The 22,757-nt window shown below is 37.7% G+C and overlaps 1 protein-coding gene across 6 annotated transcripts in view; it reads left to right on the forward strand.

Annotated features, from left to right (window-relative positions):
* The window catches only part of DNAH6 (dynein axonemal heavy chain 6), a 227,602-nt gene that overhangs the window by 119,210 nt on the left and 85,635 nt on the right, over positions 1 to 22,757 (forward strand). For all 6 annotated transcript variants that reach the window (XM_074196146.1, XM_074196126.1, XM_074196152.1 and 3 more), the window contains 10 exons: positions 2,890 to 3,072; positions 3,698 to 3,841; positions 4,658 to 4,879; positions 6,813 to 6,960; positions 9,828 to 9,985; positions 11,349 to 11,480; positions 13,393 to 13,564; positions 14,902 to 15,048; positions 18,608 to 18,681; positions 19,720 to 19,874. In XM_074196146.1, the coding sequence (XP_074052247.1) occupies positions 2,890 to 3,072; positions 3,698 to 3,841; positions 4,658 to 4,879; positions 6,813 to 6,960; positions 9,828 to 9,985; positions 11,349 to 11,480; positions 13,393 to 13,564; positions 14,902 to 15,048; positions 18,608 to 18,681; positions 19,720 to 19,874 (1,535 nt within the window). The remainder of the gene's footprint in view (positions 1 to 2,889; positions 3,073 to 3,697; positions 3,842 to 4,657; positions 4,880 to 6,812; positions 6,961 to 9,827; positions 9,986 to 11,348; positions 11,481 to 13,392; positions 13,565 to 14,901; positions 15,049 to 18,607; positions 18,682 to 19,719; positions 19,875 to 22,757) is intronic.

Below are 22,757 nucleotides of genomic sequence, written 5' to 3' on the forward strand. Positions count from 1 at the left end.
TTCTGATTTATAGGAAACAGCTTTGCAATAAGAATATTCCTAAACACCACAAAGTGAGTGAAGTTGGTTCTTTTTCATATTAGATGAGAACCAATCAGTATTCTCACACAAGATAACTTGCTAAGGAGTTAAAACTTGAAGAAAGTAGTGTGTGCATATGCGTGCGTGTGTGTGTTTATTGTTGAATTGATGATGTCTCGAGTTATAATTGACTTTGACTCACTAGTATATAGCCAGTAGGACTGTGCTGAAAAATGTTTAACAAGAAACTCATCCCCCCTCCCAAAAAAGTACATACAGCACACCCTTAAGTGTAGTCTGTATTATAAATATTTTCTCCATCACTTTAAGTCTAAACAATCAACTAAACAATAAAAAAACCCTAATTTGTAGCATTTGTTGAAAATTCATAAATGTTCACACAGAACATTTAACAACTGGATCTTGAAAACCAGTTTAAGCTGGTTCAAGCCTGCCCCTTCTAGTAACTTATGCACAGTACCAAAGGCTCTTGTGGGGATCATCCAAACTAAGTGGCCTGTTCCTCTCTCTCAGACTCTCAGGGCAACTGGTTGCCAATTGCCCCCACCCCTATCCCTATCCTATGTATGGCTGGTATGTTTCTAGCTTTTTAGGTGTGAGTACCTGTGTCCCCACTAATCCAATAAATCATCTTGGACCCCTGTACTACAGTTGTTCCTATTTCATCCTTCTGAATTATACTTCAACAAAACACTTGACCAAAGTCATTTGTTAAGCACCTGACTGGATGTAAAGGTAAGAATAGATGCCTGGTGGGCAGAGTAGTTAGTATTATATGTTATTTTAGAAAAACATTCAATTAAAGTAGTAAAAGAAACAAAAACTGATAGGAATATCACAGCTTTAGTCATATTTTCAGCCCCCTTAACTCTCAATCAGGTCATCCTATTTGGATTAACATCCAGGTCTGTGTCTGTACTACCAAGTAGAAATTCAGTCTCACTGGCTGCTCCTCAGTGTGAAAGGATCTGAATGTTCAAGTGCTTAAGGGCCTCAGACACTTCCTAGTTGTGTGACCCTGAGCAAGACATTGAACTTTGTTTGCCTCATTTTCCCCATTCATAAAATGAACTGGAGAAAGAAATGGCAAACCACTCCAGTATCTCTTCTAAGAAAACCTCACATGTAGTCACAAAGAGTCAAACACAACTGAAAAAGTCTGAAATGGATATCAAGCTCAAGGTGGGAAGCTACTGAATTGTCACATTTCCCAGCATAGCTAGAAGGTAGACTTCTCTTTATTCACCCCAAGAGTTGAAGAAAACATGTTGATTGGAGCCCTGCTCATTAATGAGGGAACCTTATTAATCCTCTTGATCTTGCTTGCTTTTTGCTACAGGAGCTCTCACAGCTATGTCTTGACACAAGAGAGATGGTCTTGTCCATAGGAGCAGCAACATCCTCTGTTTTTCTTAGTTTATCTTTCACTTTCATAAGTCTGCATTAGGGGCAGCTAGGTGGCGCAGTGGAGAGAGCCCTGGCCCTGGAGTCAGGAAGACCTGAGTTCAAATGTGACCTCAGACACTTAATAAATACCTAGCTGTGTGGCCTTGGGCAAGCCACTTAACCCCATTGACTTGCAAAAATCTTTAAAAGGGGCAGCTAGGTGGCACAGTGGATAAAGCACTGGCCATGGAGTCAGGAGTACCTGGGTTCAAATCCAGTCTCAGACACTTAATAATTACCTATCTGTGTGGCCTTGGGCAAGCCACTGAACCCCGTTGCCTTGCAAAAACGTTTAAAAAAAACCTTAAAAAAAGTCTGCATGGGGAAACATAGTCTCCTCATTGCCCAAAGCTTCCTAGTCAATCAACTACAAGAAAATGAAATGACAGTCAGAATGGATTCAGATGATGCTTTTGTAGCTGGGTGGGACCTTCAAGAGAATGTATTCTAACTCCACTAATTTTACAGATGAAGAACCTAAGGGCTAGAGAAATTAAATGACCACACTAGCAGTAAGTATTATAGATAGTCCATATTCTTTCTACTAGATATTGTTACACCAATGCATAACCATAATAACTAACATTTATTTAGTTCTTACAGTGTTCAGAGAAGACTAGCTCCTCTGATGTGAGGGCTTGCTGAGTACTTTTGAGGGTGCTCATTCACCTTTGGTGTCCACCTGCCACCAGACTCTCACCTGCAACTTCAAGAAGTTATAGACATACACAACAGCCATACCCCAGTAATTTGGCTTGGCAGATGGTCTAAACCAGACTGAGGAAAGTCTACAAGCCTCCAACCCATTGTGAATTAGGAGCACATGATGACTCCCTTGGCAGAATGAGCAGATGAAAACAATTTATTCCAATAGCCATGACATGACTGAAACAGGTACTGTGAATCTCTTAGTCTGGTCAGCCACTGAAGATGACAGAGTCATCCCCTGCATCCCAGACCTTTATCAGTTATCTTGACCTCTGTCCTGCCACTTGACTTCAATGACAAAGGAAGGAAAAGTGAGATGGACCTCTTGTCTCACTTAAATGAAGTTCACGGGCATTAAGTTAAAACATTACCCATGATGTCCTTTGTTCTCTTTAAAAACGAAGGATGTACAATAAACTATGAGCAGGAAACTATGCTAAGACTTTACAGTTATAACCTTTTTTAATCTTCACAACAACCAGGGAGGAATATGCAATTATTACCCTCATTTGACAGATAAGGAAACTGAGGCAAACAGAGGTACAGTGGCTTACCCAGTGTCATACATCTAGTAAGTGATTGATTTGACTTCCTTGACTCCAGGCTTGACTGAACCACCTAGTAGTAAGTGTATGTAATGCATTATTTAGATATCCCCTAGTACAATTAAATTATTTTCTTTTTTCATTTTAGATGAATGATGAAACATGGGAATATTTATTAAGTCTATTTCAACGTTATGTTGAAAACGGCTTAAAGTTTGTAACTAAAAAGTGCTCTCAAGCTATCCCTCAAGTGGACATCAGCAAAGTGACCACCCTCTGCTGTTTATTGGAGTCCCTCCTATTTGGGAAAGATGGACCTGATTTAACTATGGTAGGAATGTTGCCTTTAATCACCACAAAAATATGATTGGGAGAAATTTTTTCATGCACAATTATAAATGAACTCAAAGATGACAACTTGGGTTTTTGAATATGATAAGCATCAATACAAATTGTGAAAATGCCTACTGTTTGCTAAGTTTTTTTTGGTTCTCATTCATCAAGTCCCTCCTACACAAATCACACCTTGGACATCTCTCTTCATCTCTCTAGACATCTAAAGTCCCTTTTGTGACCCAGGTTTCTCAGCTGGCTTTTAATCTGTGATGTTTATAAGGCAATATCATGTGTCTATATGAGCTATCATTTCTTTAGTGTTAGTCTTACAGGAAATTTAGCTTATAAAAAAATTATTTGTATAATCAAGCTAGGGTCTGGTGGCATTTCTATAGTGACCTAGAAAGTGACTTGCCCATGGTCACACAGCTAGTAATGTCTGTGGTCACATTTGAACTCAGGTTTTCCTGATTCCAGGCCCAGTGTTTTAGTCACTATGCATTTAAAAGTGTCTATCTACCTTGGAAAAAAGGGGTGGTGTAAAGAGAGGTTTCATTATTTTAGACTGCTTTTCAAAAGTTATCTATAAATTGTCTTAAAGATTTCATTTGGTCTTTTAGGAACAAGGAAAATTGAACAGTATAATATGCCAGACTTTTGCATTCTGCTATTTGTGGTCTGTGGGTGGAAATTTGATTGAAACCTATTGGGATGCTTTTGATACTTTTGTCAGATTGCAGTTTGAGGATGCTCCAGAGGCCAAGGTAAGGAGAGTTACTAAGTCTATAAGAATGTGGTACATCTCAGTGACCAACTTGGAAAGACTGTGAAGCTGAAATTACAGGAGGGTCCTGTCTCTGGGGAATTGAAGGGAGGTTGGCCTTTAAGGACAACCTGTTATGTGTATGAAGGTTCTTGAATCCCACATTTGGTTAGGATTCCCTCCCTGATATAGAAAAGAAAAATAAATGAACCTGACAAAGAAAGAAACAGAGAGACAGAGAGAGAGAGAGAGAGAGAGAGAGAGAGAGAGAGAGAGAGAGAGCCAGATTGACAGAAAAAATTGGATAGGAATCAAAACTTGAGGATGATTTTGATTTTCATTTCTCTCAATGACAGAGAATTTTTTCATGTTGTTATAAGTTTGCAGTACTTTTGAGAACTGTTCATTTTTATCCATATTATCTATTGGAAAATTATTTTTGTTATTAAATTTTTATTAGTTCTCTATATATCTTTGTTGTTATACTTTTAAAATGAGATCCTTATCCAAAACTTTTTTCCAGTGCATCTTAGTTGCATTATTTTTGTTCGTGCAAAAAACTTTTCAAACTCATGTAATCAAAATCATCTAATGTATCTTTTGTGATTTTCCTTAGCTGTTTGGTTGAGTATCCATCCACCTGCCTAATCTAAGTTGCTAAAGATGTATGATCCTCTTCTCTTTTTCCATTTCTTATAGTTAAGTTATGTGCTTCTTTAAAGTTTGTGGTTATGATGTATGATCCTCTTCTCTTTTTCCACTTCTTATAGTTAAGTTATGTGCTTCTTTAAAGTTTGTGGTTATTGTTGTTCCTTAGCTCCCAAGCTCTGGTGATTTGTGGAGCATCCATATGGATTACGATACCAAGCGCTTGGACCCTTGGGAACGAATCATTCCTCCTTTCAAGTATAGCCGAGAAGTGCCTTTTTTTGAAATGCTCGTTCCTACCACAGACACCATCCGCTACGGTTATCTAATGGAAAAACTGCTGGCCGTCAAGCACCCTGTTCTTCTGACTGGAATCACCGGAGTTGGCAAAGTAAGTGACCCCACCCAAAAAACAGGATCAGTGTTGCCAGCTCTATATGAGATAACACAACATGTCTCTAAGGATGTTGACTAAATGGAAAGGGATTCTTGATATTTCACACTCTGAGGCATACCTAGACAGTTTTTCCTATATGATGGAGGAAAACCTGGGCTACCTGAGTGACAGAAAACCCTGCCATGGGAAGTACAAGTCTAACATTGTGATTAATAAATAAAACAAGAAAATTATAAGCCCCTCTCTTTTTTCCTCTTCCCCCTATAACTTGCTGTTACATTCCACTTTATTTAGTTAGTTATTTAAATAATATAAATAAATAATCTTGAGAAGTAGGTTGGGGTAGTAGATAGAAAACCAGCCTCCGAGTCGAATGGCCTATCTTGTCTCTGACACCTAACCCAAGGTAAGTCACATAACTTATGTTGGGGCAGACAGGGAGATGGCACAGTAGAGAGAACATTGGACATGGAGTCAGCCAAGACCTGAGTTCAAATTCTGCTTCTGATATATAGACCAACTAGTGACCATGGACAAGATACTTCACCTCCCTCTACCTCAGTTTTCTCATCTGTGAAATGGAAATAAATACAGCATATACCTCCAAAGGTTGATATCAAATAAGATTATATTTATAAATTAGCATAGTGCCTGTTAAATGGTAGACTTAATTATTAATAATAGGCTAATTATATTATTGATAGAGTTGTATTTATAATGTGACAAGGAATATGTGATTATTAATAAACAAATACTAATTGTTCATAATATATTGTGTTCCTATAGCCCCTTCATATAAATTATTATTGCTTTATTATTAATATAAATAATAATTTAAGATACTTCGTTTAACTTTCCTGTGACCCATGCAGCTCTCATTGTGTTATAACTGCCTTCTTCTCTAGGAGATCCCTACCTCAAAGAAAATTATTGGTCTATATGATAAAAAAAACAAGTGGGAGGAATATTGCAAACATTATTACTCATTAAAATTTATAATCAGATTAATTTTCCAGCTCATACAATTAATCCAAGGGTCACAATTCCAGAGCTATAAGTGATCTCAGGAGCTCAAATCACACAAATCTTTGGAAGAAAAGGAATCATTGATTTTTGAAAATGTTTTTAATGTCACTCTTTTTTTAATTTAACCATGTAGGACTGGTACAGTCTTTTGTTCTCCCATTAAGAAGTCTCAGGAGTTAGGAAGTCATTCAACATGACTCAAATATCTCAAATGCCTTAGCCCTTTTGGGACACTGATTTATATTTTGCATAACACTACCTTAAACATATATATACATACATATATATATATATATATATATGTTTTAAGAACTGGAGTGTACTTCCAATATGCCCCATCAATTATTTTTTGTTTGCTTGTTTGTTTTGATTGTTTGTTTGTTTTTGCAAGGCAATGGGATTAAGTGACTTGCCCAAACAGCTAGGCTTCTGTGGCCAAATTTGAATTAAGGTCCTCCTGACTCCAGGTCAGTGCCCATCAATTCCTTTCGCTTTCTCCATCCTCAATCCTGCCTTTCCAATTTTTTCAGGTACTAATGCTAACCTGATTTTTCAAAATCCGTGGTCTAATTCTATTGGCACTGTCCAATATTTAATTCCAATATAACTTGACCTTATTGCCATCAAGACCTAGGCTCAAATCTTCCACCTGACACATACCAACTGGGCAAATCAATTAACCTTGTTAAATCTTAGTTTCCACATCTGTGAAATGGGGAATGAACTCAGTGGTCCTTTTTAGCTCTTAAATCCTGTGTTCTTTTACTTTTTTCTTACTCATCTTGTGAATTGATTTTTTTAATGAAATATATGCTTTCCTTTAGCTGATGAACAACTTTGTGATCTCTTATCCTAAGTTTTTACAGTCCATTCACACCCTGTTTTATTTTATCCTTTAAAGTCTGTTGTTGCTCGGGGATTACTGAACAGAATACAAGACCAGGCTGGGTACCTACCTGTCTACCTCAACTTCTCAGCACAAACGTCATCATCAAGAACACAAGAGATTATTGAGTCAAAACTGGAAAAGAAAAGAAAAACCATTCTAGGTAAAAAAAAAGAGTGGTTGTAGCTGAATTGATGCGATTCTCCCCAAAGAAACATACATTATTAAAATAGATGATATAATTTCCTACCTCAATGTAATGATAGTTTCAATTTAAATAGTAATTCAAAAATTTCCAAAGTGCTTTTATCTGCATCATCTGTGCATCATGAGAATCCTTTGAGGGAGATATTTTAGGTATTATTATCATCAGTTTATAGATGAGGGTTATGATTATGATCATTGATAACAGCCTTTATATGGTGCTTTATGGTTTCTAAAATGAGTTGCAATCATTACTCCATTTTATTCTCACAACAATCCTATCCACATTTTGCAGATGGAGAAACTGAGGCAGAGAGAAAATAAATGATATGCCCAGGGTCTCACAGCCAGTATGTGACTAAGGCAGGATTTGAATACAGATCTTATAGATGCCAGGTTCAGGGCTCTAGCCTCTGTTGCATCTATTAAGTGTCTACTCTGTATCAGTCACTGGGCTAAGTACTTTGATTCATTCCCCTCCTTTATCCCCTAAATCTAAGGAGTCATTAAGAAAGTCAGTCCCTACCCTTGAAAAGCTCACAAAATATTGGGATGTTACAGTGAATATAGTCTAGTAATGGTACATGACATTATTATACCCAATATTAGATGCATTAAATCCCCCAAAATATATTTTTCTGGGTATTATTCAGTCGTTTCCTCATGACCAACTATTTGTGTCCCCATTAGAGTTATGAAGCAAAATGTGAATTCTAAGGTTGGGTTGGAACATTGTTTGGCAACCATTGTTTAGAAGGCTTCAGGAAGGTAGTATAAGAGTTGGGTTCAAGAATTAGATTAAATCCAACAGGAGAATGGAAGGAAGAAGTGCCTTCCAGATATATGACCAACAATAAGGACAAAGGTTCTGAGGTGAGAGAACTGAGGAGAATGTGGTTGAAGTATAAAGTCTGTGGAGAAAATATATATATACATATATATGTAATATGAGACCAGACTAAAGGATGCCTCCAATGCTAGGTAGTAAGCAAGTGAAATAATATACAAAAAGGGCTTTGCCAACATATAGAAATGATCACTACTATAATGATTTATTATTCTTCAAGGCAGGGGGAAGCCACTAGGGAAGTTGCAGCAATGACTTGACATAACAGTCCCATTTCTTCATCTGCATCCTGGAAATTTAGACTTGGTGATCCCACTATTGATCTCAAGGTCATCACATCCAGAACCAAAGCCATCTTCTCTTCCCCTTTAGTTTTCTAGTCTCTGCCAATGGTTCTGCCATTGTTCCAGCCAGATTCACAGGCCTTAAATTTCAATATCAATTTTGATTCATTCCCCTCCTTTAAACCCTCGGTCTACCGAGTCCCCAAGTCCTGACTATTCTTTCTTAGAAAGGTATCTTATTCACAGAGCACCTTCTTTCCCATGGCCTCTACCCTAGTTCATACTTATGGGATGAAAGGTCTGGGTCCACAGGGGCTCAACTTAGAAACTGACATTTCCTAACTCTAAAATCTCCCACTCGTGTTCATTCTGTGTACTTCTGGCAAAATCTTCCATCATGTTGGCCATCAAATATGGTGTTAAATGATAACAAAGTTCCTGACCTTGAGGAGTACAGTCAATAGGGGAGACAACATATAAATAACTATACAAAAATAAGACATAAACAGGATAAGGAGGAGGGGAGCCTCAGAGGGAAAACACTAAGATTGAAGACAGAAAAAGCTATCCTTCACTTCACTCCCTTCCTCAAGAACCTATATAGTATCTTGCTTGTCATTTACCATATCAAGTCAAAGCTTCTCTACCAGTTTTCAAGCCTTAGATGATATAGGTGCATAATGTAATTATAATGAATCCTGAATATTTTATTAATCTGTTATCTTTTATCAGTCTATCATCTATCCATCAATCCCCTATATTTACATCTATTATCTATATTTATAGATGTCATCTATTTATCATCTATCTATCTACCCATCCATCCATTCATCTATTCATCCATCCATCCATTTATCTATCTGGACAGCTAGGTGGCACAATGAGTAGAGAGAACACTGACCTTGAAGTTAGGAGGACAGGGAGTTCGAATCCAGCTTCAGATACTTGATACTTAGTAGCTGTGTGACCTTGACATGTCACTTCACCCTGATTGTCTTGAACCTAGGGCCATCTCCAGCCATCTTGATTCTTATCTGGCCACTGGACCTAGATGGCTTGGGAAGAGAAAAGTGAGGTTGATGACTTACACAGCCCCCCTCACTCAAATCCAATTTATGTACTTGTCATGGCATCACCTTCCTGGTGTTATGATCTTCAAAAATGAAGAGCAAACATTTATCTATATTTTATATTTTTCCTTCCTTCTTTTCTTCCTTTTTTCCCTTCTTTCTTTCCTTCCTTCCTTCCTTCCTTCCTTCCTTCCTTCTTTCTTTCTTTCCTTCCTTCCTTCCTTCCTTCCTTCCTTCCTTCCTTCCTTCCTTCTTTCTTTCTTTCTTTCCTTCCTTCCTTCCTTCCTTCCTTCCTTCCTTCTTTATGTCTGTCTTTCTTTCTTTCTTTCTTTCTTTCTTTCTTTCTTTCTCTCTCCCATTCTTCCTTCCTTCCCTATGAAGATATACTAGGGAAAGTCTATATTGACTCCAAGATCATGACAGTATACAGCGTTCTGGTCAAAGAGAAAGACAGTAGGACAATAGCCCAGAAGAAAATTTTCTCTTCTCTTTCAAAGACCTCCTTCAATCCTAAGGGCATAGAACTCATCATGTAATATCATATATGACTAGCAAAGGGTCTGCTCCAATAGAGTCTTTAATTTGACCTTAATTCTAATATGCTTTCATTTGTCTTGCTTTCCAGGAGCACCAGGAAACAAAAGAGTCGTAATCTTTGTGGATGACTTGAACATGCCCAAGTTGGATTGCTATGGTTCTCAGCCTCCTATTGAATTGCTCCGACAGTATATGGATTTTGGTGGATTCTATGACCGAGAGAAGCTCTTTTGGAAAGAAATACAGGTAATTTTAGGCTTAAAATAATTCAGAGGATAATAAATAAGAATGCTTTGAGTTTGTCATTTTAAGTTAAGGTGGGTTGCTAATTTCCTTCCAATTATTTAATAGAGGTCATTCAATATGAATTAGTTGAATAAATAGCCTGTTCATATGAGGAGGGAGATCCATGAGTCCATGAAAGTGTAGTCAGGAAGAAAACCAGTGGCAACTAGATGGCACAGCAGATAGAGCATTGGGTCTGACTTTAGGGAGATTCATCTCCCCGAGTTCAAATCTGGCCTCAGACACTTAACCCTGTTTTCCTGAGTTTTCTCATCTATTAAATGAACTGGAGAAGGAAATGTCAAACCACTCCTGTACCTCTGCCAAGAAAACCCCCCAAAGAGGTCAGAAAAATTCATACGCGACCAAAATCCAACCTCACAACAATAACAAATACATGTATATGTCTGTACAACATAGTGATCAGAACTTAGTAAGCATTAATAAATGCTTTCTTCATTCATTCATGTCCTATCAAGTCTTGGGAATTATCCTTGAGTAAGTGACTGTCTTGAGAATCTTTCCAGAGCCTGCTTTGAAGTATAACTATAACCCCTTGCTCTTAAAATTCAGTTATATCCATTATTTCATCCTTACAATAAGGTAGTTGGACCAAATTTTGTTATCTCCATTTTACAGGTAAGAAAGGTGTAGTTCAATTGCAAAATGGCAGCCTGGTCATGTCTAGAACCTCTCTTATCATCCTTAGTCCAGGACATCTTCTCTGGACTGAGAAAACAGTTATTTTCATGAAAGGCAGCAAATGAATCCTAAGCTGGGCCATTAGTGGTCTGCAGTAGATGTGATTTCCTGCAAATTAGGGAAGCAGTCAGCCCAGACTAATCCAACTGCTATTCCGGTTTAATGGACAGAAACTGGACCAGATATAGGGAACTTTCAATGAAGAAGCTTCCTCTCCCAAATGAAAGTCAGGGTCTCCTCAATAATGTGAGTGACCTAGAGCACTGAAAAGTTAAGGGATTTATCCAGAGTCACACAGCCAGAATGTTTCCAGATAAGGGACTTTGAACCAAGGTCTTCCCAGCTTCAAGGATGGCTTTCTATTTTTGCCTAAACACTTAAAATTATAGAACTTATTTTCACAAGTTATCTACTGTTCAATTAATCAATTACAATATTTGATCATTAATTTTTCCAAGGAATTAGACACAGATTTCTCCTTTCCCATGTATTTTAAGTTCAATAAAAAATAAATCCTTGCTCAGTTTATAAGATTTTATTTATGACTATTATATACCTCTAGGATACTGAAGCCTAGATATAATAATTCATTTTTGTTTGAATCATTTCACTTTCTTTCCAGGATGTAACAATTGCATCAGCATGTGCACCTCCAGGAGGGGGTCGAAATCCTGTAACTCCTCGTTTCATCAGACATTTCAGCATGTTGTGCCTCCCAACACCTTCTGAACATATTTTAAAGCAAATTTTTCAAGTGAGTATTAATTTGCTCATTTAATTTTACTGCATTAATATCTAATGCTTTTGATTAATTAATTCCTCTAATTAATTAATTTAGAAGGAAAAAATTACTTGTATTCTCCATGTTATAATTTCTTTGGTTATACAATAAGGACTGAGCTTGCATTTTCACTGGAAGTCCCTAGTGAGGAAATTCCCTACACTAATGTACTCAGCACCTCTAAGTCAGAGTTGCCTAGAGTACTGAACAATTGATACATGTCAGAGATGGGACTTGAAACCTCCATGAATCTTCCCACTTTCAAGTCAACTGTCCACTACCATACCAGGTTCCTCTCTAGAATTGTAGGTGAGAGAATTTTAGAGCTTGGAGAAACCTTGGAGATTTTCTAGTATGAATAGTCTACCTTTACCTGTGAGATTCTGGGGTTCACTCTTTGAACCTACTCACCCTGGCATACTAGATTTCCCTGTGGGGTAGCTGCTAGTTCTCCTCCTCTGGATCTGAGAGGACTCTGAGGAGCCCAAGGATGATTTTTTAGTATTCTAACTAATGAACCCCCACTGATTCGCTTTCCACAGCATTATTATGAATAACAATTAGGTCAGTTTAGTTACAATTATCTCCTGAGATAGTTTAGTAAGAAAAGCTGGTAAATAACATTCTCTTTAAAATTCTGTTAGTTGGGGAAGCTAGGCGGCACAGTGGATAGAGCACCAGCCCTGGAGTCAGGAGTACCTGGGTTCAAATCCGGCCTGAGACACTTAATAATGACCTAGCTGTGTGGCCTTGGGCAAGCCACTCAACCCTATTACCTTGCAAAAAAAAATTCTGATAGATATTTTCCCACAAGTAAATCAAAATCCAATGAAAAATGATCTTCAACTCAGAGATCATATATAGTAAGTGGCTAACTCACAGTCCCTAGTTACTGGAAATCCTTTCCTCCTCCCCCTGCCCCCTCCTCCCCCTCCTCCTTCCACCTCTTATTCTTCCTCATTCTTCTCCTTCTCCCTTTTTCTTTCCCACTGCCCCTCCCCCTTCTTTTCCCCTTCCTCCCTCTCCACCCCCTCCTCCCCCTCCTCTCCCCATCCTCCCCTTCCTCTTCCTCCTCTTCTCCTCCTCCTTCTCCTCCTCCTCCTCCTTTTTCTTCTCAATTACATGGAATTCTTCTTCAGTACAGAATACACTTGCTTATTGCCTCAGTGCTGTGGCTAGATCATATATTAAGGAAGAAGGTAGTGCAATTTTTTTAAATGATGTTTTAATTAGACAGAAAAAAGTATTTGCTTACTTCTGATTCTAGTTTGGATGTCTGGGTAAAGAGATCAAAATATAAAGTACAGTGAGTGCATTGATCAGAGAGGAAATCCACAGGTGCTGATTTATAGTTGAAATGAGGGGAAGCTAGGTGGTGCAGTGGACAGAGCACCAGCCCTGGAGTCAGGAGTACCTGAGTTCAAATCCGACTTGAATCACTTAATAATGACCTAGCTGTGTGGCTTTGGGCAAGCCCCTTAACCCCATTTGCCTTGAAAAAATCTAAAGATAAAAATAAAAATAAAATATAGTTGAAATGAAAGGTGAAGGGGCAACTAGTGGTGCAATGGATAGAGCACCAGTCCTGGAGTCAGTTGAACCTTAGTTCAAATCTGATCTCAGGCACTTAATACCTAGCTGTGTGACCTGGGGAAAGTCATTCAACCCCATTAAATAAATTAAACTAAAAAAAGACATAAGTAGCTAAAAAATGATAATTTTATAAAAGTCAACTCTTGAGAATTTGTTCTGGTATGATAAAAGGGATTTTTGCATGCCTTTATTCTTTTGTCAGAGTTTCCTTTTAATATTTAAGGATAAACCAAGTTTTGCCTCATGTGTAATTAAGAAATAAATCACATTTCTTTCATGGTTCTGATTTTAGGCAATCTTGAATGGTTTCTTAATTGAGTTTGCTCCACCTGTAAGGCAATGTTCATTCAGTATTGTAGAAGCTGCTGTTGAAATTTATAACAGGATGAGCATCGATCTCCTCCCAACACCTGCAAAATCCCATTATGTGTTTAATTTGAGAGATTTATCCAAATGTGTGCAAGGTAATGTATTCTCAAGTCATTTCTATCTGTTTTGCAGACTGCTATATGGTACAGGCAAGGTGAGTTTATAAATGCACATCTATATGATAATATTCCTTTACTCTAAAAAGGTGCTAGAGTAAGGGTTCTTAACCTATGGTCTATGAAGTTTTTTAAATTAAATTATGATTTTTTAATGATTTCATTTTAATTATCAAATTTAAATTGCCATTCAGTTGTTAAAGTCACATTTGACTCTTTGTGACCCCATTTAGGATTTTCTTGGCAAAGAAAGAAAATTGTCATTTCCTTCTCTAGTTCCTTTTACAGATGAAGAAACTGAGACAAACGGGGTCCAGTGACTTGATGCAGTCACATTTGAACTCAGGAAGATGAGTCTTCCTGACTTCAGACTTGCTGCTCAATCAACTTTGCCACCAAGCTACCACAAATTTTATTTCTATCATTTAAAATTTTTATTTTGATAATATCAAGTATTTATATATTTGATAACTCAAAATTCATTTATTTTCTAATCCCATGTATTTTTGTTTGTTTTGCAAGGCAGTCATGATAACATGACTTGGTCACAGTTATTAAGTGTCAAATGTCTGAGACTGGATGTGAACTCAGGTCCTCCTGACTCGGGCTGGTGTTGTATCCACTGAGCCACTTAGTTACCCCTCCTTGTATTTTATTTTATTTTAAGCACTTAATACCATTCTTCTGAGAAAAATCCATGGGGTGGACACGGCCTCAGGAGCCTAGGATACACACACACACACACACACACACACACACACACACACACACATACACATACAGACTTAAGCATTGATAGCAAAATGATTAAATTTTGGAAAATTTGGTATAGTAAAATTATTATATTGGTATACTACCTAGCCATGGCACAGGATTTTTCTATTGTGGTCTCTGCAAAACAGTCAAGTGAATAGTAGATCTATTTTTATCCCAATTTTAAAGATGAGAAATTGGAAACTTATTGAGATGATTTCCTTAAAGTCCCATCTCTCCACTGCTAACCACAGTCCCTTCTGGGACTTGGCAGCCAAGCCATGTCCCTTGTACTAAGGTGAACAGAAATTTCCATGACCCATCTCTTCTCACATCTATTTTGTTTGTCTGGGAGTCTCCCCTCCCGTGGGCCCTGGAATATTATAGTTAAGAAAATTTCAAATCAATAGGTAAAGAACTATTTTGAGAAGGGGGAGGGAAAGGATTTGCAACAGTAACAACTCTCTGTGCTTGAAAAAAATCAATAAAATTAAACCACAATATGACCCACAAATACTGTTTTCTTTTTAATTGTTTTTTAATTTTTTTTAATCTTTTATTAGGTATTCTGCAATGTGATCCAACAATAGTCAGGGAGGAGATGCAAATATTTAGACTATTTTGCCATGAATGTCAAAGAGTTTTCCATGACCGCCTCATCAACAATGAAGATAAGCAATACTTCCACAACATGTTATCAGAAATGGCCAGTAAGAAAGTGCTTTTGTTTCACTAATATTTTTATGAAGTGAGGCAGAGGAATTTTTATTTTCTATTTATGTAGGTTATGTTCAGATTATGGTGCACTTATGGTACAATGCAAAAGCAATTTGAGTAATATATTAAACAAAACCTTCGTTTTCTCCTCCACTGAGGTTCATGCATTCCCCATCTACCAGCCTATATCCTCCTAATTTTCCTCTACAGAACCACAGGATAGTCTTCTTTCTTTCTCCATGAATTCAGTGTTTGGTTCACAATCTTTCTCTCCTCTCCAATTCCCACCATCATATTTGGGTACTTCCACATATATGCTAATACTCTATCAAATACTCTAACCTCCTATTCTTCAATATTTTGTGGTAGTTCATTCATTTTGGTCCTGTCCAACTCTTTGTTAGGCTTTCATGAAAAAGATAAAATGACTTATTACTTTCTCCAGTTCATGGGGAAACTAAGGCAAACAGGGTTAAGTGAATTGCCCAGGGTCACATAGACCAGAACTGGCCTCTAACCTACAGGTGCCTAGAGCAAAAACAGAGAAGGCTACAGAAAGGACATTCGTGGACACAAATAGAAGTCTAATTAACTTCAGAATGAAGAAAATGGCACCCACAGGCAGAAGCCACCTTCCCCTAAAAAGTAGGGTTCAGTGCTGCTGAGACTAGGGCTTCTTCTATACATGAAAGTTGCTGACCCACAATATGATTATTTTTAGGTCTAGAGATGATTTTCATGATTGACATTCCTTGGGATAATACAGGCATTCTTGGGTCCCATAGGAACAGTTGTCCATGAAGGTCATGATTACTCTGTGAAGTATAGAACAAAAATTCTGTGATGGAAATAGGAGTATAGCACAAGAAATGGGGATTCTGATGGATGACCCTGGGAAATTAAGACTGATCCAAGAAGCACACTTTGCCAGAGGGTGAGGTCATACCGAGTGCAAAGGATTATTTTTGTTCCCGGCCTTAGCTCTGGGAAACAGGGTATCTCCAAACTATTTTGACATGAGTGTCTGATGCTGGATTTGAACTCAGTTCTTCCAGATTCCAGATTGGATACTCGTTATACCATACAACTTAGCCGTCCTAGTTCTTAAACTTACTCATTTCTTATGATTTACTTCATATACTTCACACACATACAAAGATAGGAATATCTTTGATCTTGCGATTATCCATAAATGCACCATTTTCATGAAACATTCAAATTATTGTATCGAATCACAATGTGTTGACTTTTTAACTCTCCCTCTGCTTTCTGTTGCTAGACCATTCTTTTTCTACAATGTGACCCCTGATTCCTTGACCCCTCAGTTCTCTCCCAGGCCATCATCACCATGACTAGCCCCATTCTCTTCTTTTCCCCAACTTGATCCCTTGATTCGACTCTACACTGACTTCTTCTCTTGAGTCCCATCCCCCCTTTTCATATCATGGATTGTGCCCACTAAGCCTCAGCTTTAGAGGACTACCACCATCTGACACTGTCGTTCCCATATATGTGCTACTCTATGAAGGTGGAGAAAATCACAAAGCCAGGTTGACTGGGTCCATTACAAATGTCTGTTATATAACTTCAACTGACCCCTCACTGCTGCTCTACTGCTGCTCTTCTATACTTCACTGATAAACTCACTCTTCTACGCACCTCAGCATCTCTTTCAAATCCTTTCATGCCTCCTCAAACCTTCCATGACACCCTCTCTCCAACCTCCTCCACTGGAAACCTGGAGGCCATTTGCCATGAGCTTCCTCTTCTCCTTTCCTCCCCATCTTACATCCTCCAGATGCCTTCTGCTACTCTCTCCTCTTTCACCCCATCTCTCATGAAGCAGTGGCCCCTTCCTCACCAAGACTGACCCTTCTCCTTTTACAAGCAATACTTTCAGTCCCATCTTCTCTAACAGATCACCCCCTCTGCTATCCCCAGCCTCTCACTACTATTCAATTGACTTTCCATTGACTTCTTCCCCACCCCCTACAAACAGACCCATTAGTTCTTACATCCTGAGACAATCCTCACTACATCCCTACTATTATTGTCCCATCTCTCTCCTATCTTTTGTGGCTAAACCCTGTGCAGTTGCTACTCCTGTAGTTGGTACAGTAGGTTCCTCCACTTGTTCTCTTCTCATTCTCTTCTTGATGGTATACAGCCTGGTTCATGACATCATCATTCAACCGCAACCACTGTCTCCATAGCTACCCCCACTCTCTTAATTGCCAAACCTAAGCCTTTTCTCCATTGTCATCCTTTTTGGATTCTCTGAAATCTTTGATATTGCCAATCTCCTTCTTCTCCATGATATTCTTCTCTTTCTCTCCTGGTTCTCCTAGCATCTCCATCCCTCAACCCAACCTGCCATCGTTCCAATCTTCTTGTAATATATTCCTGCACATATTCTTCAATCAGTGACTCTCACCCCTGACTCCAGGGTCTAGGTTTTTTTTCTGGCTGCCCCCATGATTGGAATGCTTTCCTTCCTTATTTAAGTTTGCTGACTTCTTTCAAGTTCCAACTTAAATTTCACCTTCTGCAGGAAGATTTCTCTCTTAATTCTAGTGCCTTCCCTATTTCTCCTGTGCACAATTTGTACATGCACACTGTTCTTCTCACTAGTTTGTGAGCCCCTCGAGGGCAGGGACTACTTTTCCCTTTCTTTTTATCTCCAGTCTCTGTCACATAATACGAGCTTAATAAATATATTTGATGTGTTGAAGAACGGACAATTCATCTTTTGAGCCTTGTAACAGAATCAATGGAATATCAGAAGGGCCAGTGGAGAACACTGACTTCATGTGCCAATGGCTAACATTTTAATTTAATCCTTACAACAATCTGGAGAAATGGGTGCTGTTATTAGCCTCATTTCACAAATGAGGAGACTGAACCTGAGAGAAGATCATTAACCCTGAGCCACACAGCTAGTTAAGTGTCTGCAGTGGGATCCAGATTGCACTACATCCTGATTTCTGCTTCTCTCTCTCTCTCTCTCTCTCTCTCTCTCTCTCTCTCTCTCTCTCTCACACACACACACACACACACACACACACACACACACAAACACACACACACACAGCAATTGAGGTTAAGTGACTTGTCCAGGGTCACATAGCAAGTAAGTGTCTGAGATTAGATTTGAACTCAGGTCCTCCTAACTCCAGCACTGGTCTATCCACTGAGTACATACTGCTTTTCTGATACCTTGGAACATAGAGCATCCAACAATCAATAGCAGTGATCTTTTGGGGTTTGTTCAGGGAAACCTTTCTGAAGACCACTAAACACATTTGGGTTGGTAAAATGGGGAGTATTTTCCAGGTATATGTTGGACCACATGTCCATTCTACCTTTAGAATTCTGTTATCTTATAAACTGGTCCAATATATGTCTCTTTAAACTTGTTTCTTTTACTAAAATCAATGCTCCTAACTAAAATGTGTTAAAATGGTGACATCATTTTATATGATTTAGTCAATTGGTAATATAAATAATGATATTTTGTATAAGTAAAGTTTGACTATTTTTCAATGTTTATAGGTAAGCATTTTGGCATTCTAATTGATCCAGATTATTTCATCATTAAACCAGTCATATTTGGAGATTTTATAAAGGCAAGTATGTGACCTTGGCAACCCTGAGACTCACTGACTTACAAAATATATTTTTTGCTTCCTCTATTTCATTTTCTTCTCTTAATTTCAATAAAAAAGGCTTTTAAGGTTGAATGCAAAAAAAAATCTAAACTTCCCCAAGACTTTTCTCATCACTTTGTGATTTCCCTGTATCCATAACATTCTCTAATTTATATTAGAGCTTTTGTTTAAATGTTTTCTGTCCTATTATATGGTGTCTTGAGAATAAATTCAGTATTCATTTTTGTATCACTAGCTCCTAAATAAAAATTTGTTATGACATGAACACTTAAGTCCTAAGTGTCCCAATTACAATAACCTGAAAATGATTTAACATACTCATATGATCAAAAAGCTATTTATTTATGTGTGGTTTTGAGTGTGTGTATGTGTATATGAGTGTGCATTTGTGTTTTGGGCAGCTAAGTGGCATCAAAATGCCTAAGCTAGGAAAACTCATCTTCCTTGGTTCAAATCTGACCTCCAATAATTGCTAGCTATATGACCCTGGGCAAGCTACTTAAGCCTGTTTGCCTCCATTTCCTTATCTGTAAAATGAACTGGAGAAGGAAATGGCAAAACACTCTAGTATCTCTGCCAATAAAATCCCAAATGGTTTCATGAAGAGTAGGACACAACAGAAAAACAACCCAGCAACAACAGATATGTTTATGTATGGGTCTGTAGGTTCATCACATAGGGTAATGCTTTGGCTCATAGAACATACTTCATAAATTATTTTTCATCCATCTGTTCCATTAGATAGTGAGTGATTGTCTTTTGTCTCTTCTTTATTTCCCTAGCATTTGGCACAGGGGTATATGTGAGCATGGATGTGTTGTATATATAATTTAAATCTGTCTATATATAGACAGATTTAAATTATATATATATATATATATATATATATATATATCCAATTCTTGTGAAATCATTTCCATTCCACACTTACGCATACTTACCTTTGCATGCTTACTTAGACTTGTTGGTTCTTCTTCCCTAACTCTTTGGCCACAGATCGGAGTTGAAAAAGTTGACCGCGTCTATGAAGACTTGGTTGACATGAATAAAATAGCATCAGTTTTGCAGGATTACCTTGATGATTACAACATATTGACCTCTAAAGAAGTAAAGCTGGTATTCTTCCAGGATGCCATCGAGCATGTTTCAAGGTATAGTTAAGTCGTATCATGCTAACTAAGATAAGCATTAAAATGGTAACATCATTTTATTTGATTTAGTCATTTGGAATTATATAAATAATGATATTTTGTACAAGTAAAGCTTGACTATTTTTGAATATTTATAGGTTTTTTGTGTCCTCCAAGTACTGGAGATGATTTTATTGGAACAGATTAATTGCTACGTGCACAAGACCATAGGAATACTTTTAATTGCTATGATATGTATATGTATATATATACATATACATATATGGATATATATATATATATCACTTCTTTTTATGTTTGCTTGTTTATTGCAAGGTAATGGGGTTAGGGGACTTGCTCAAAAGCTAGGTCATTATGAAGTGTCTGAAGGCAGATTTGAATTCAGGTCCTCCTGACTCCAAGACTGGTGCTCTATCCACCACACCACTTAGCTGCCCATATCATTTCATTTTTTAAATATTTCATTCTTTGCTAATTACTTTATTAAGATGTAAGGAGAAGCTATCATTGGTAGAATATTGGTGTATATTCCCTGCCCCACCCTTTTACAGAGGCTGAAGGCTGAGTATGGGATTACACATATTTTCAGATTTTCCTGACATAGTGATCAATTTCGCTGATTTTTTCTTTTTCTTTTTTACTCTTTAAAATTTTTTTTGTTATTCTGGGTATTGTTTTATATATGAATATATTATATGTTTTTGTTTTATATGTATAATTATATGTTTTTGTTATTTGGGATAAATGATTAGATTTATGGGGTAGCTCTCTGAGAGGAGGGGGGAAGTATACTAGAGAAAATATTGATGATATAAAAAGCAAAAGACACTAGTAAAAATATTTTTAAATTTTTTAAAAGAATATTGGTGTGAGGGCATGTTGGTGATGTAGTAGATAGAGATGAAGTTAGAAGGACCAGAGTTCAAATCCATCTCAGACACTTTGATATTTACTTAACGACCTTGGGCAAGGCACTTAACCCCATGGGCTTACAAAATCCAAAAAAAAAAAAAAAAAAACAGTGTTTAAAAAAATAATGTTTTTTCACAACAGAGAGGAACTTTGGATAATGGAAAAGCTATTTAATTTCCCAAATGTAATCTAAGCAGAGATCTTTCTCATATTGAATTCAGGTCCAAGTTCATTTTACAGAAGTGGTGTGAGAATGGAAGGCCAATTTGGGCATTGTCACGGATGGATTAAAGATATAGATTTGGGAGTTATCCATGTAGAACTGTTAGCTGGTAGCTGAGAAAAAAAGAGTAGGACTGAATTTTGAGGAAGATCAAAAAGAAAATTTTGAGGAGTCCAGTTGAGTTCAAATCCAGCCTCAGACAAATATTTGCTGTGTGACACTAGGCAAATCATCTAACCCTATTTGCCTCAGTCTCCTTATCTGTAAAATGATCTGGAGAAGGAAATGGCAAGCCCCTCAACTATCCTTGCCAAGAAAACCCTAACATGGTCACAAAGAATCAGACAAGACTGAAAATGAAGATATTTTGAATATCTTCCCTTGAATATCTTGCCTTGTGAAGATATTTTGAAACTAAAGTCTTAGCTTCTTGAGAACAGACATCAGTTTGGGGGTTTTTGTTTGTTTTGGGGATTTTATTGTTGCCTTTTTTGTTTACCTAGATCTTAGTACAGTAACCTACTTGGCAGATAATAAGTAGATACTTAATAAATTCTTCTTGATTGTCTGTTATCTAAATGACATGTATTATTTAATGAAATTTATAATTACAAACTTTTCTGGTCCAGACCAGTCAGTTCATTAGGGAACCATAGCCTAGGTCACTGAGAGGTTAGATTATTTATCCAGTGTCATACCACCAGTAAATACCAGAGGCAGGATTTGAACTCAAGGCATTCCTGACTTCAAAGCTCAATCTATCCACTTCCTAGTGCTGCTGCTCTCTAATGAACATGTAGCATGAACACTGTAGCAAATAGAGGAGAACTGTTAACAGTTCACCTGGATTAGTGTCAATAATACTAATACCTATTTCTCAACTCAGTTGAATTGAATTAACTCCCTATCTAAGAATAAATGTAAGATTTAAGTAGATGGAGAAGAAAAATGGAGGAGGGAATTCCAGCTGTGGCATTGTATGAGCTATGGTAAACAGGGTTAGACTTGTTCCATTGACCGTGTATGAGTCAAAGTTCCATAACCATGAGATGAAAATAGGCTTGACATCCTGGAGGATTTCTTGGATAATTGAACTTCTCCCAAAGTAGAAGGGGCTGCCCAAGGGCTGGTTGGTTCCTGCACCTTGAAGACCTTCCCACAAAAGCTGGACAATCATTTGTCAGGCATGTTGTGAAGAGGAAGGTGGCCTCAGGGACCCCTGCCAACTCAGCAATTCTGACTGAGAAGGATCATGAGACAAAGTTGTAGCAAGTGACTTCTGTAGAGCAGCCATAGTAGCTTCTGGAGGATGGAAAGGTCCAGTTGGCCATCAGTAAGAACTATGAAAAGACAGCTTATGTCCTATGGAAGGGTCTCTAAATTTCATATATACATATGTATATATATATGTATATACATATAGTATGTATAGGGGTACAGTGGATAGAGCACTGGCCTTGGGGTCAAAAGGATGGGAGTTTGAATTCTGGCCTCAGACATTTGACTCTTACTAGCTCTGTGTCCATGGACAAGTCATTTAACCCTGACGGCCTTGTGTCTAAGGTCACCTCCGGTCATCTTGATCCATATCTGGCCACTGGACCCAGATGCTCTGGAGGAGAAAGTGAAGATGGTGGCTTAGCACAGACCCCCTCAATCAAATCCAGTTACTCACCAAGTGCTTGTCATGGCATTACCTCCCTGATGTCGTGGTCTTTTTCAAAAATGAAGGACAAATATTATATATT

Source organism: Macrotis lagotis, chromosome 1 (genome assembly GCF_037893015.1).
Source record: "Macrotis lagotis isolate mMagLag1 chromosome 1, bilby.v1.9.chrom.fasta, whole genome shotgun sequence".
NCBI classification, from domain to species: domain Eukaryota; kingdom Metazoa; phylum Chordata; class Mammalia; order Peramelemorphia; family Peramelidae; genus Macrotis; species Macrotis lagotis.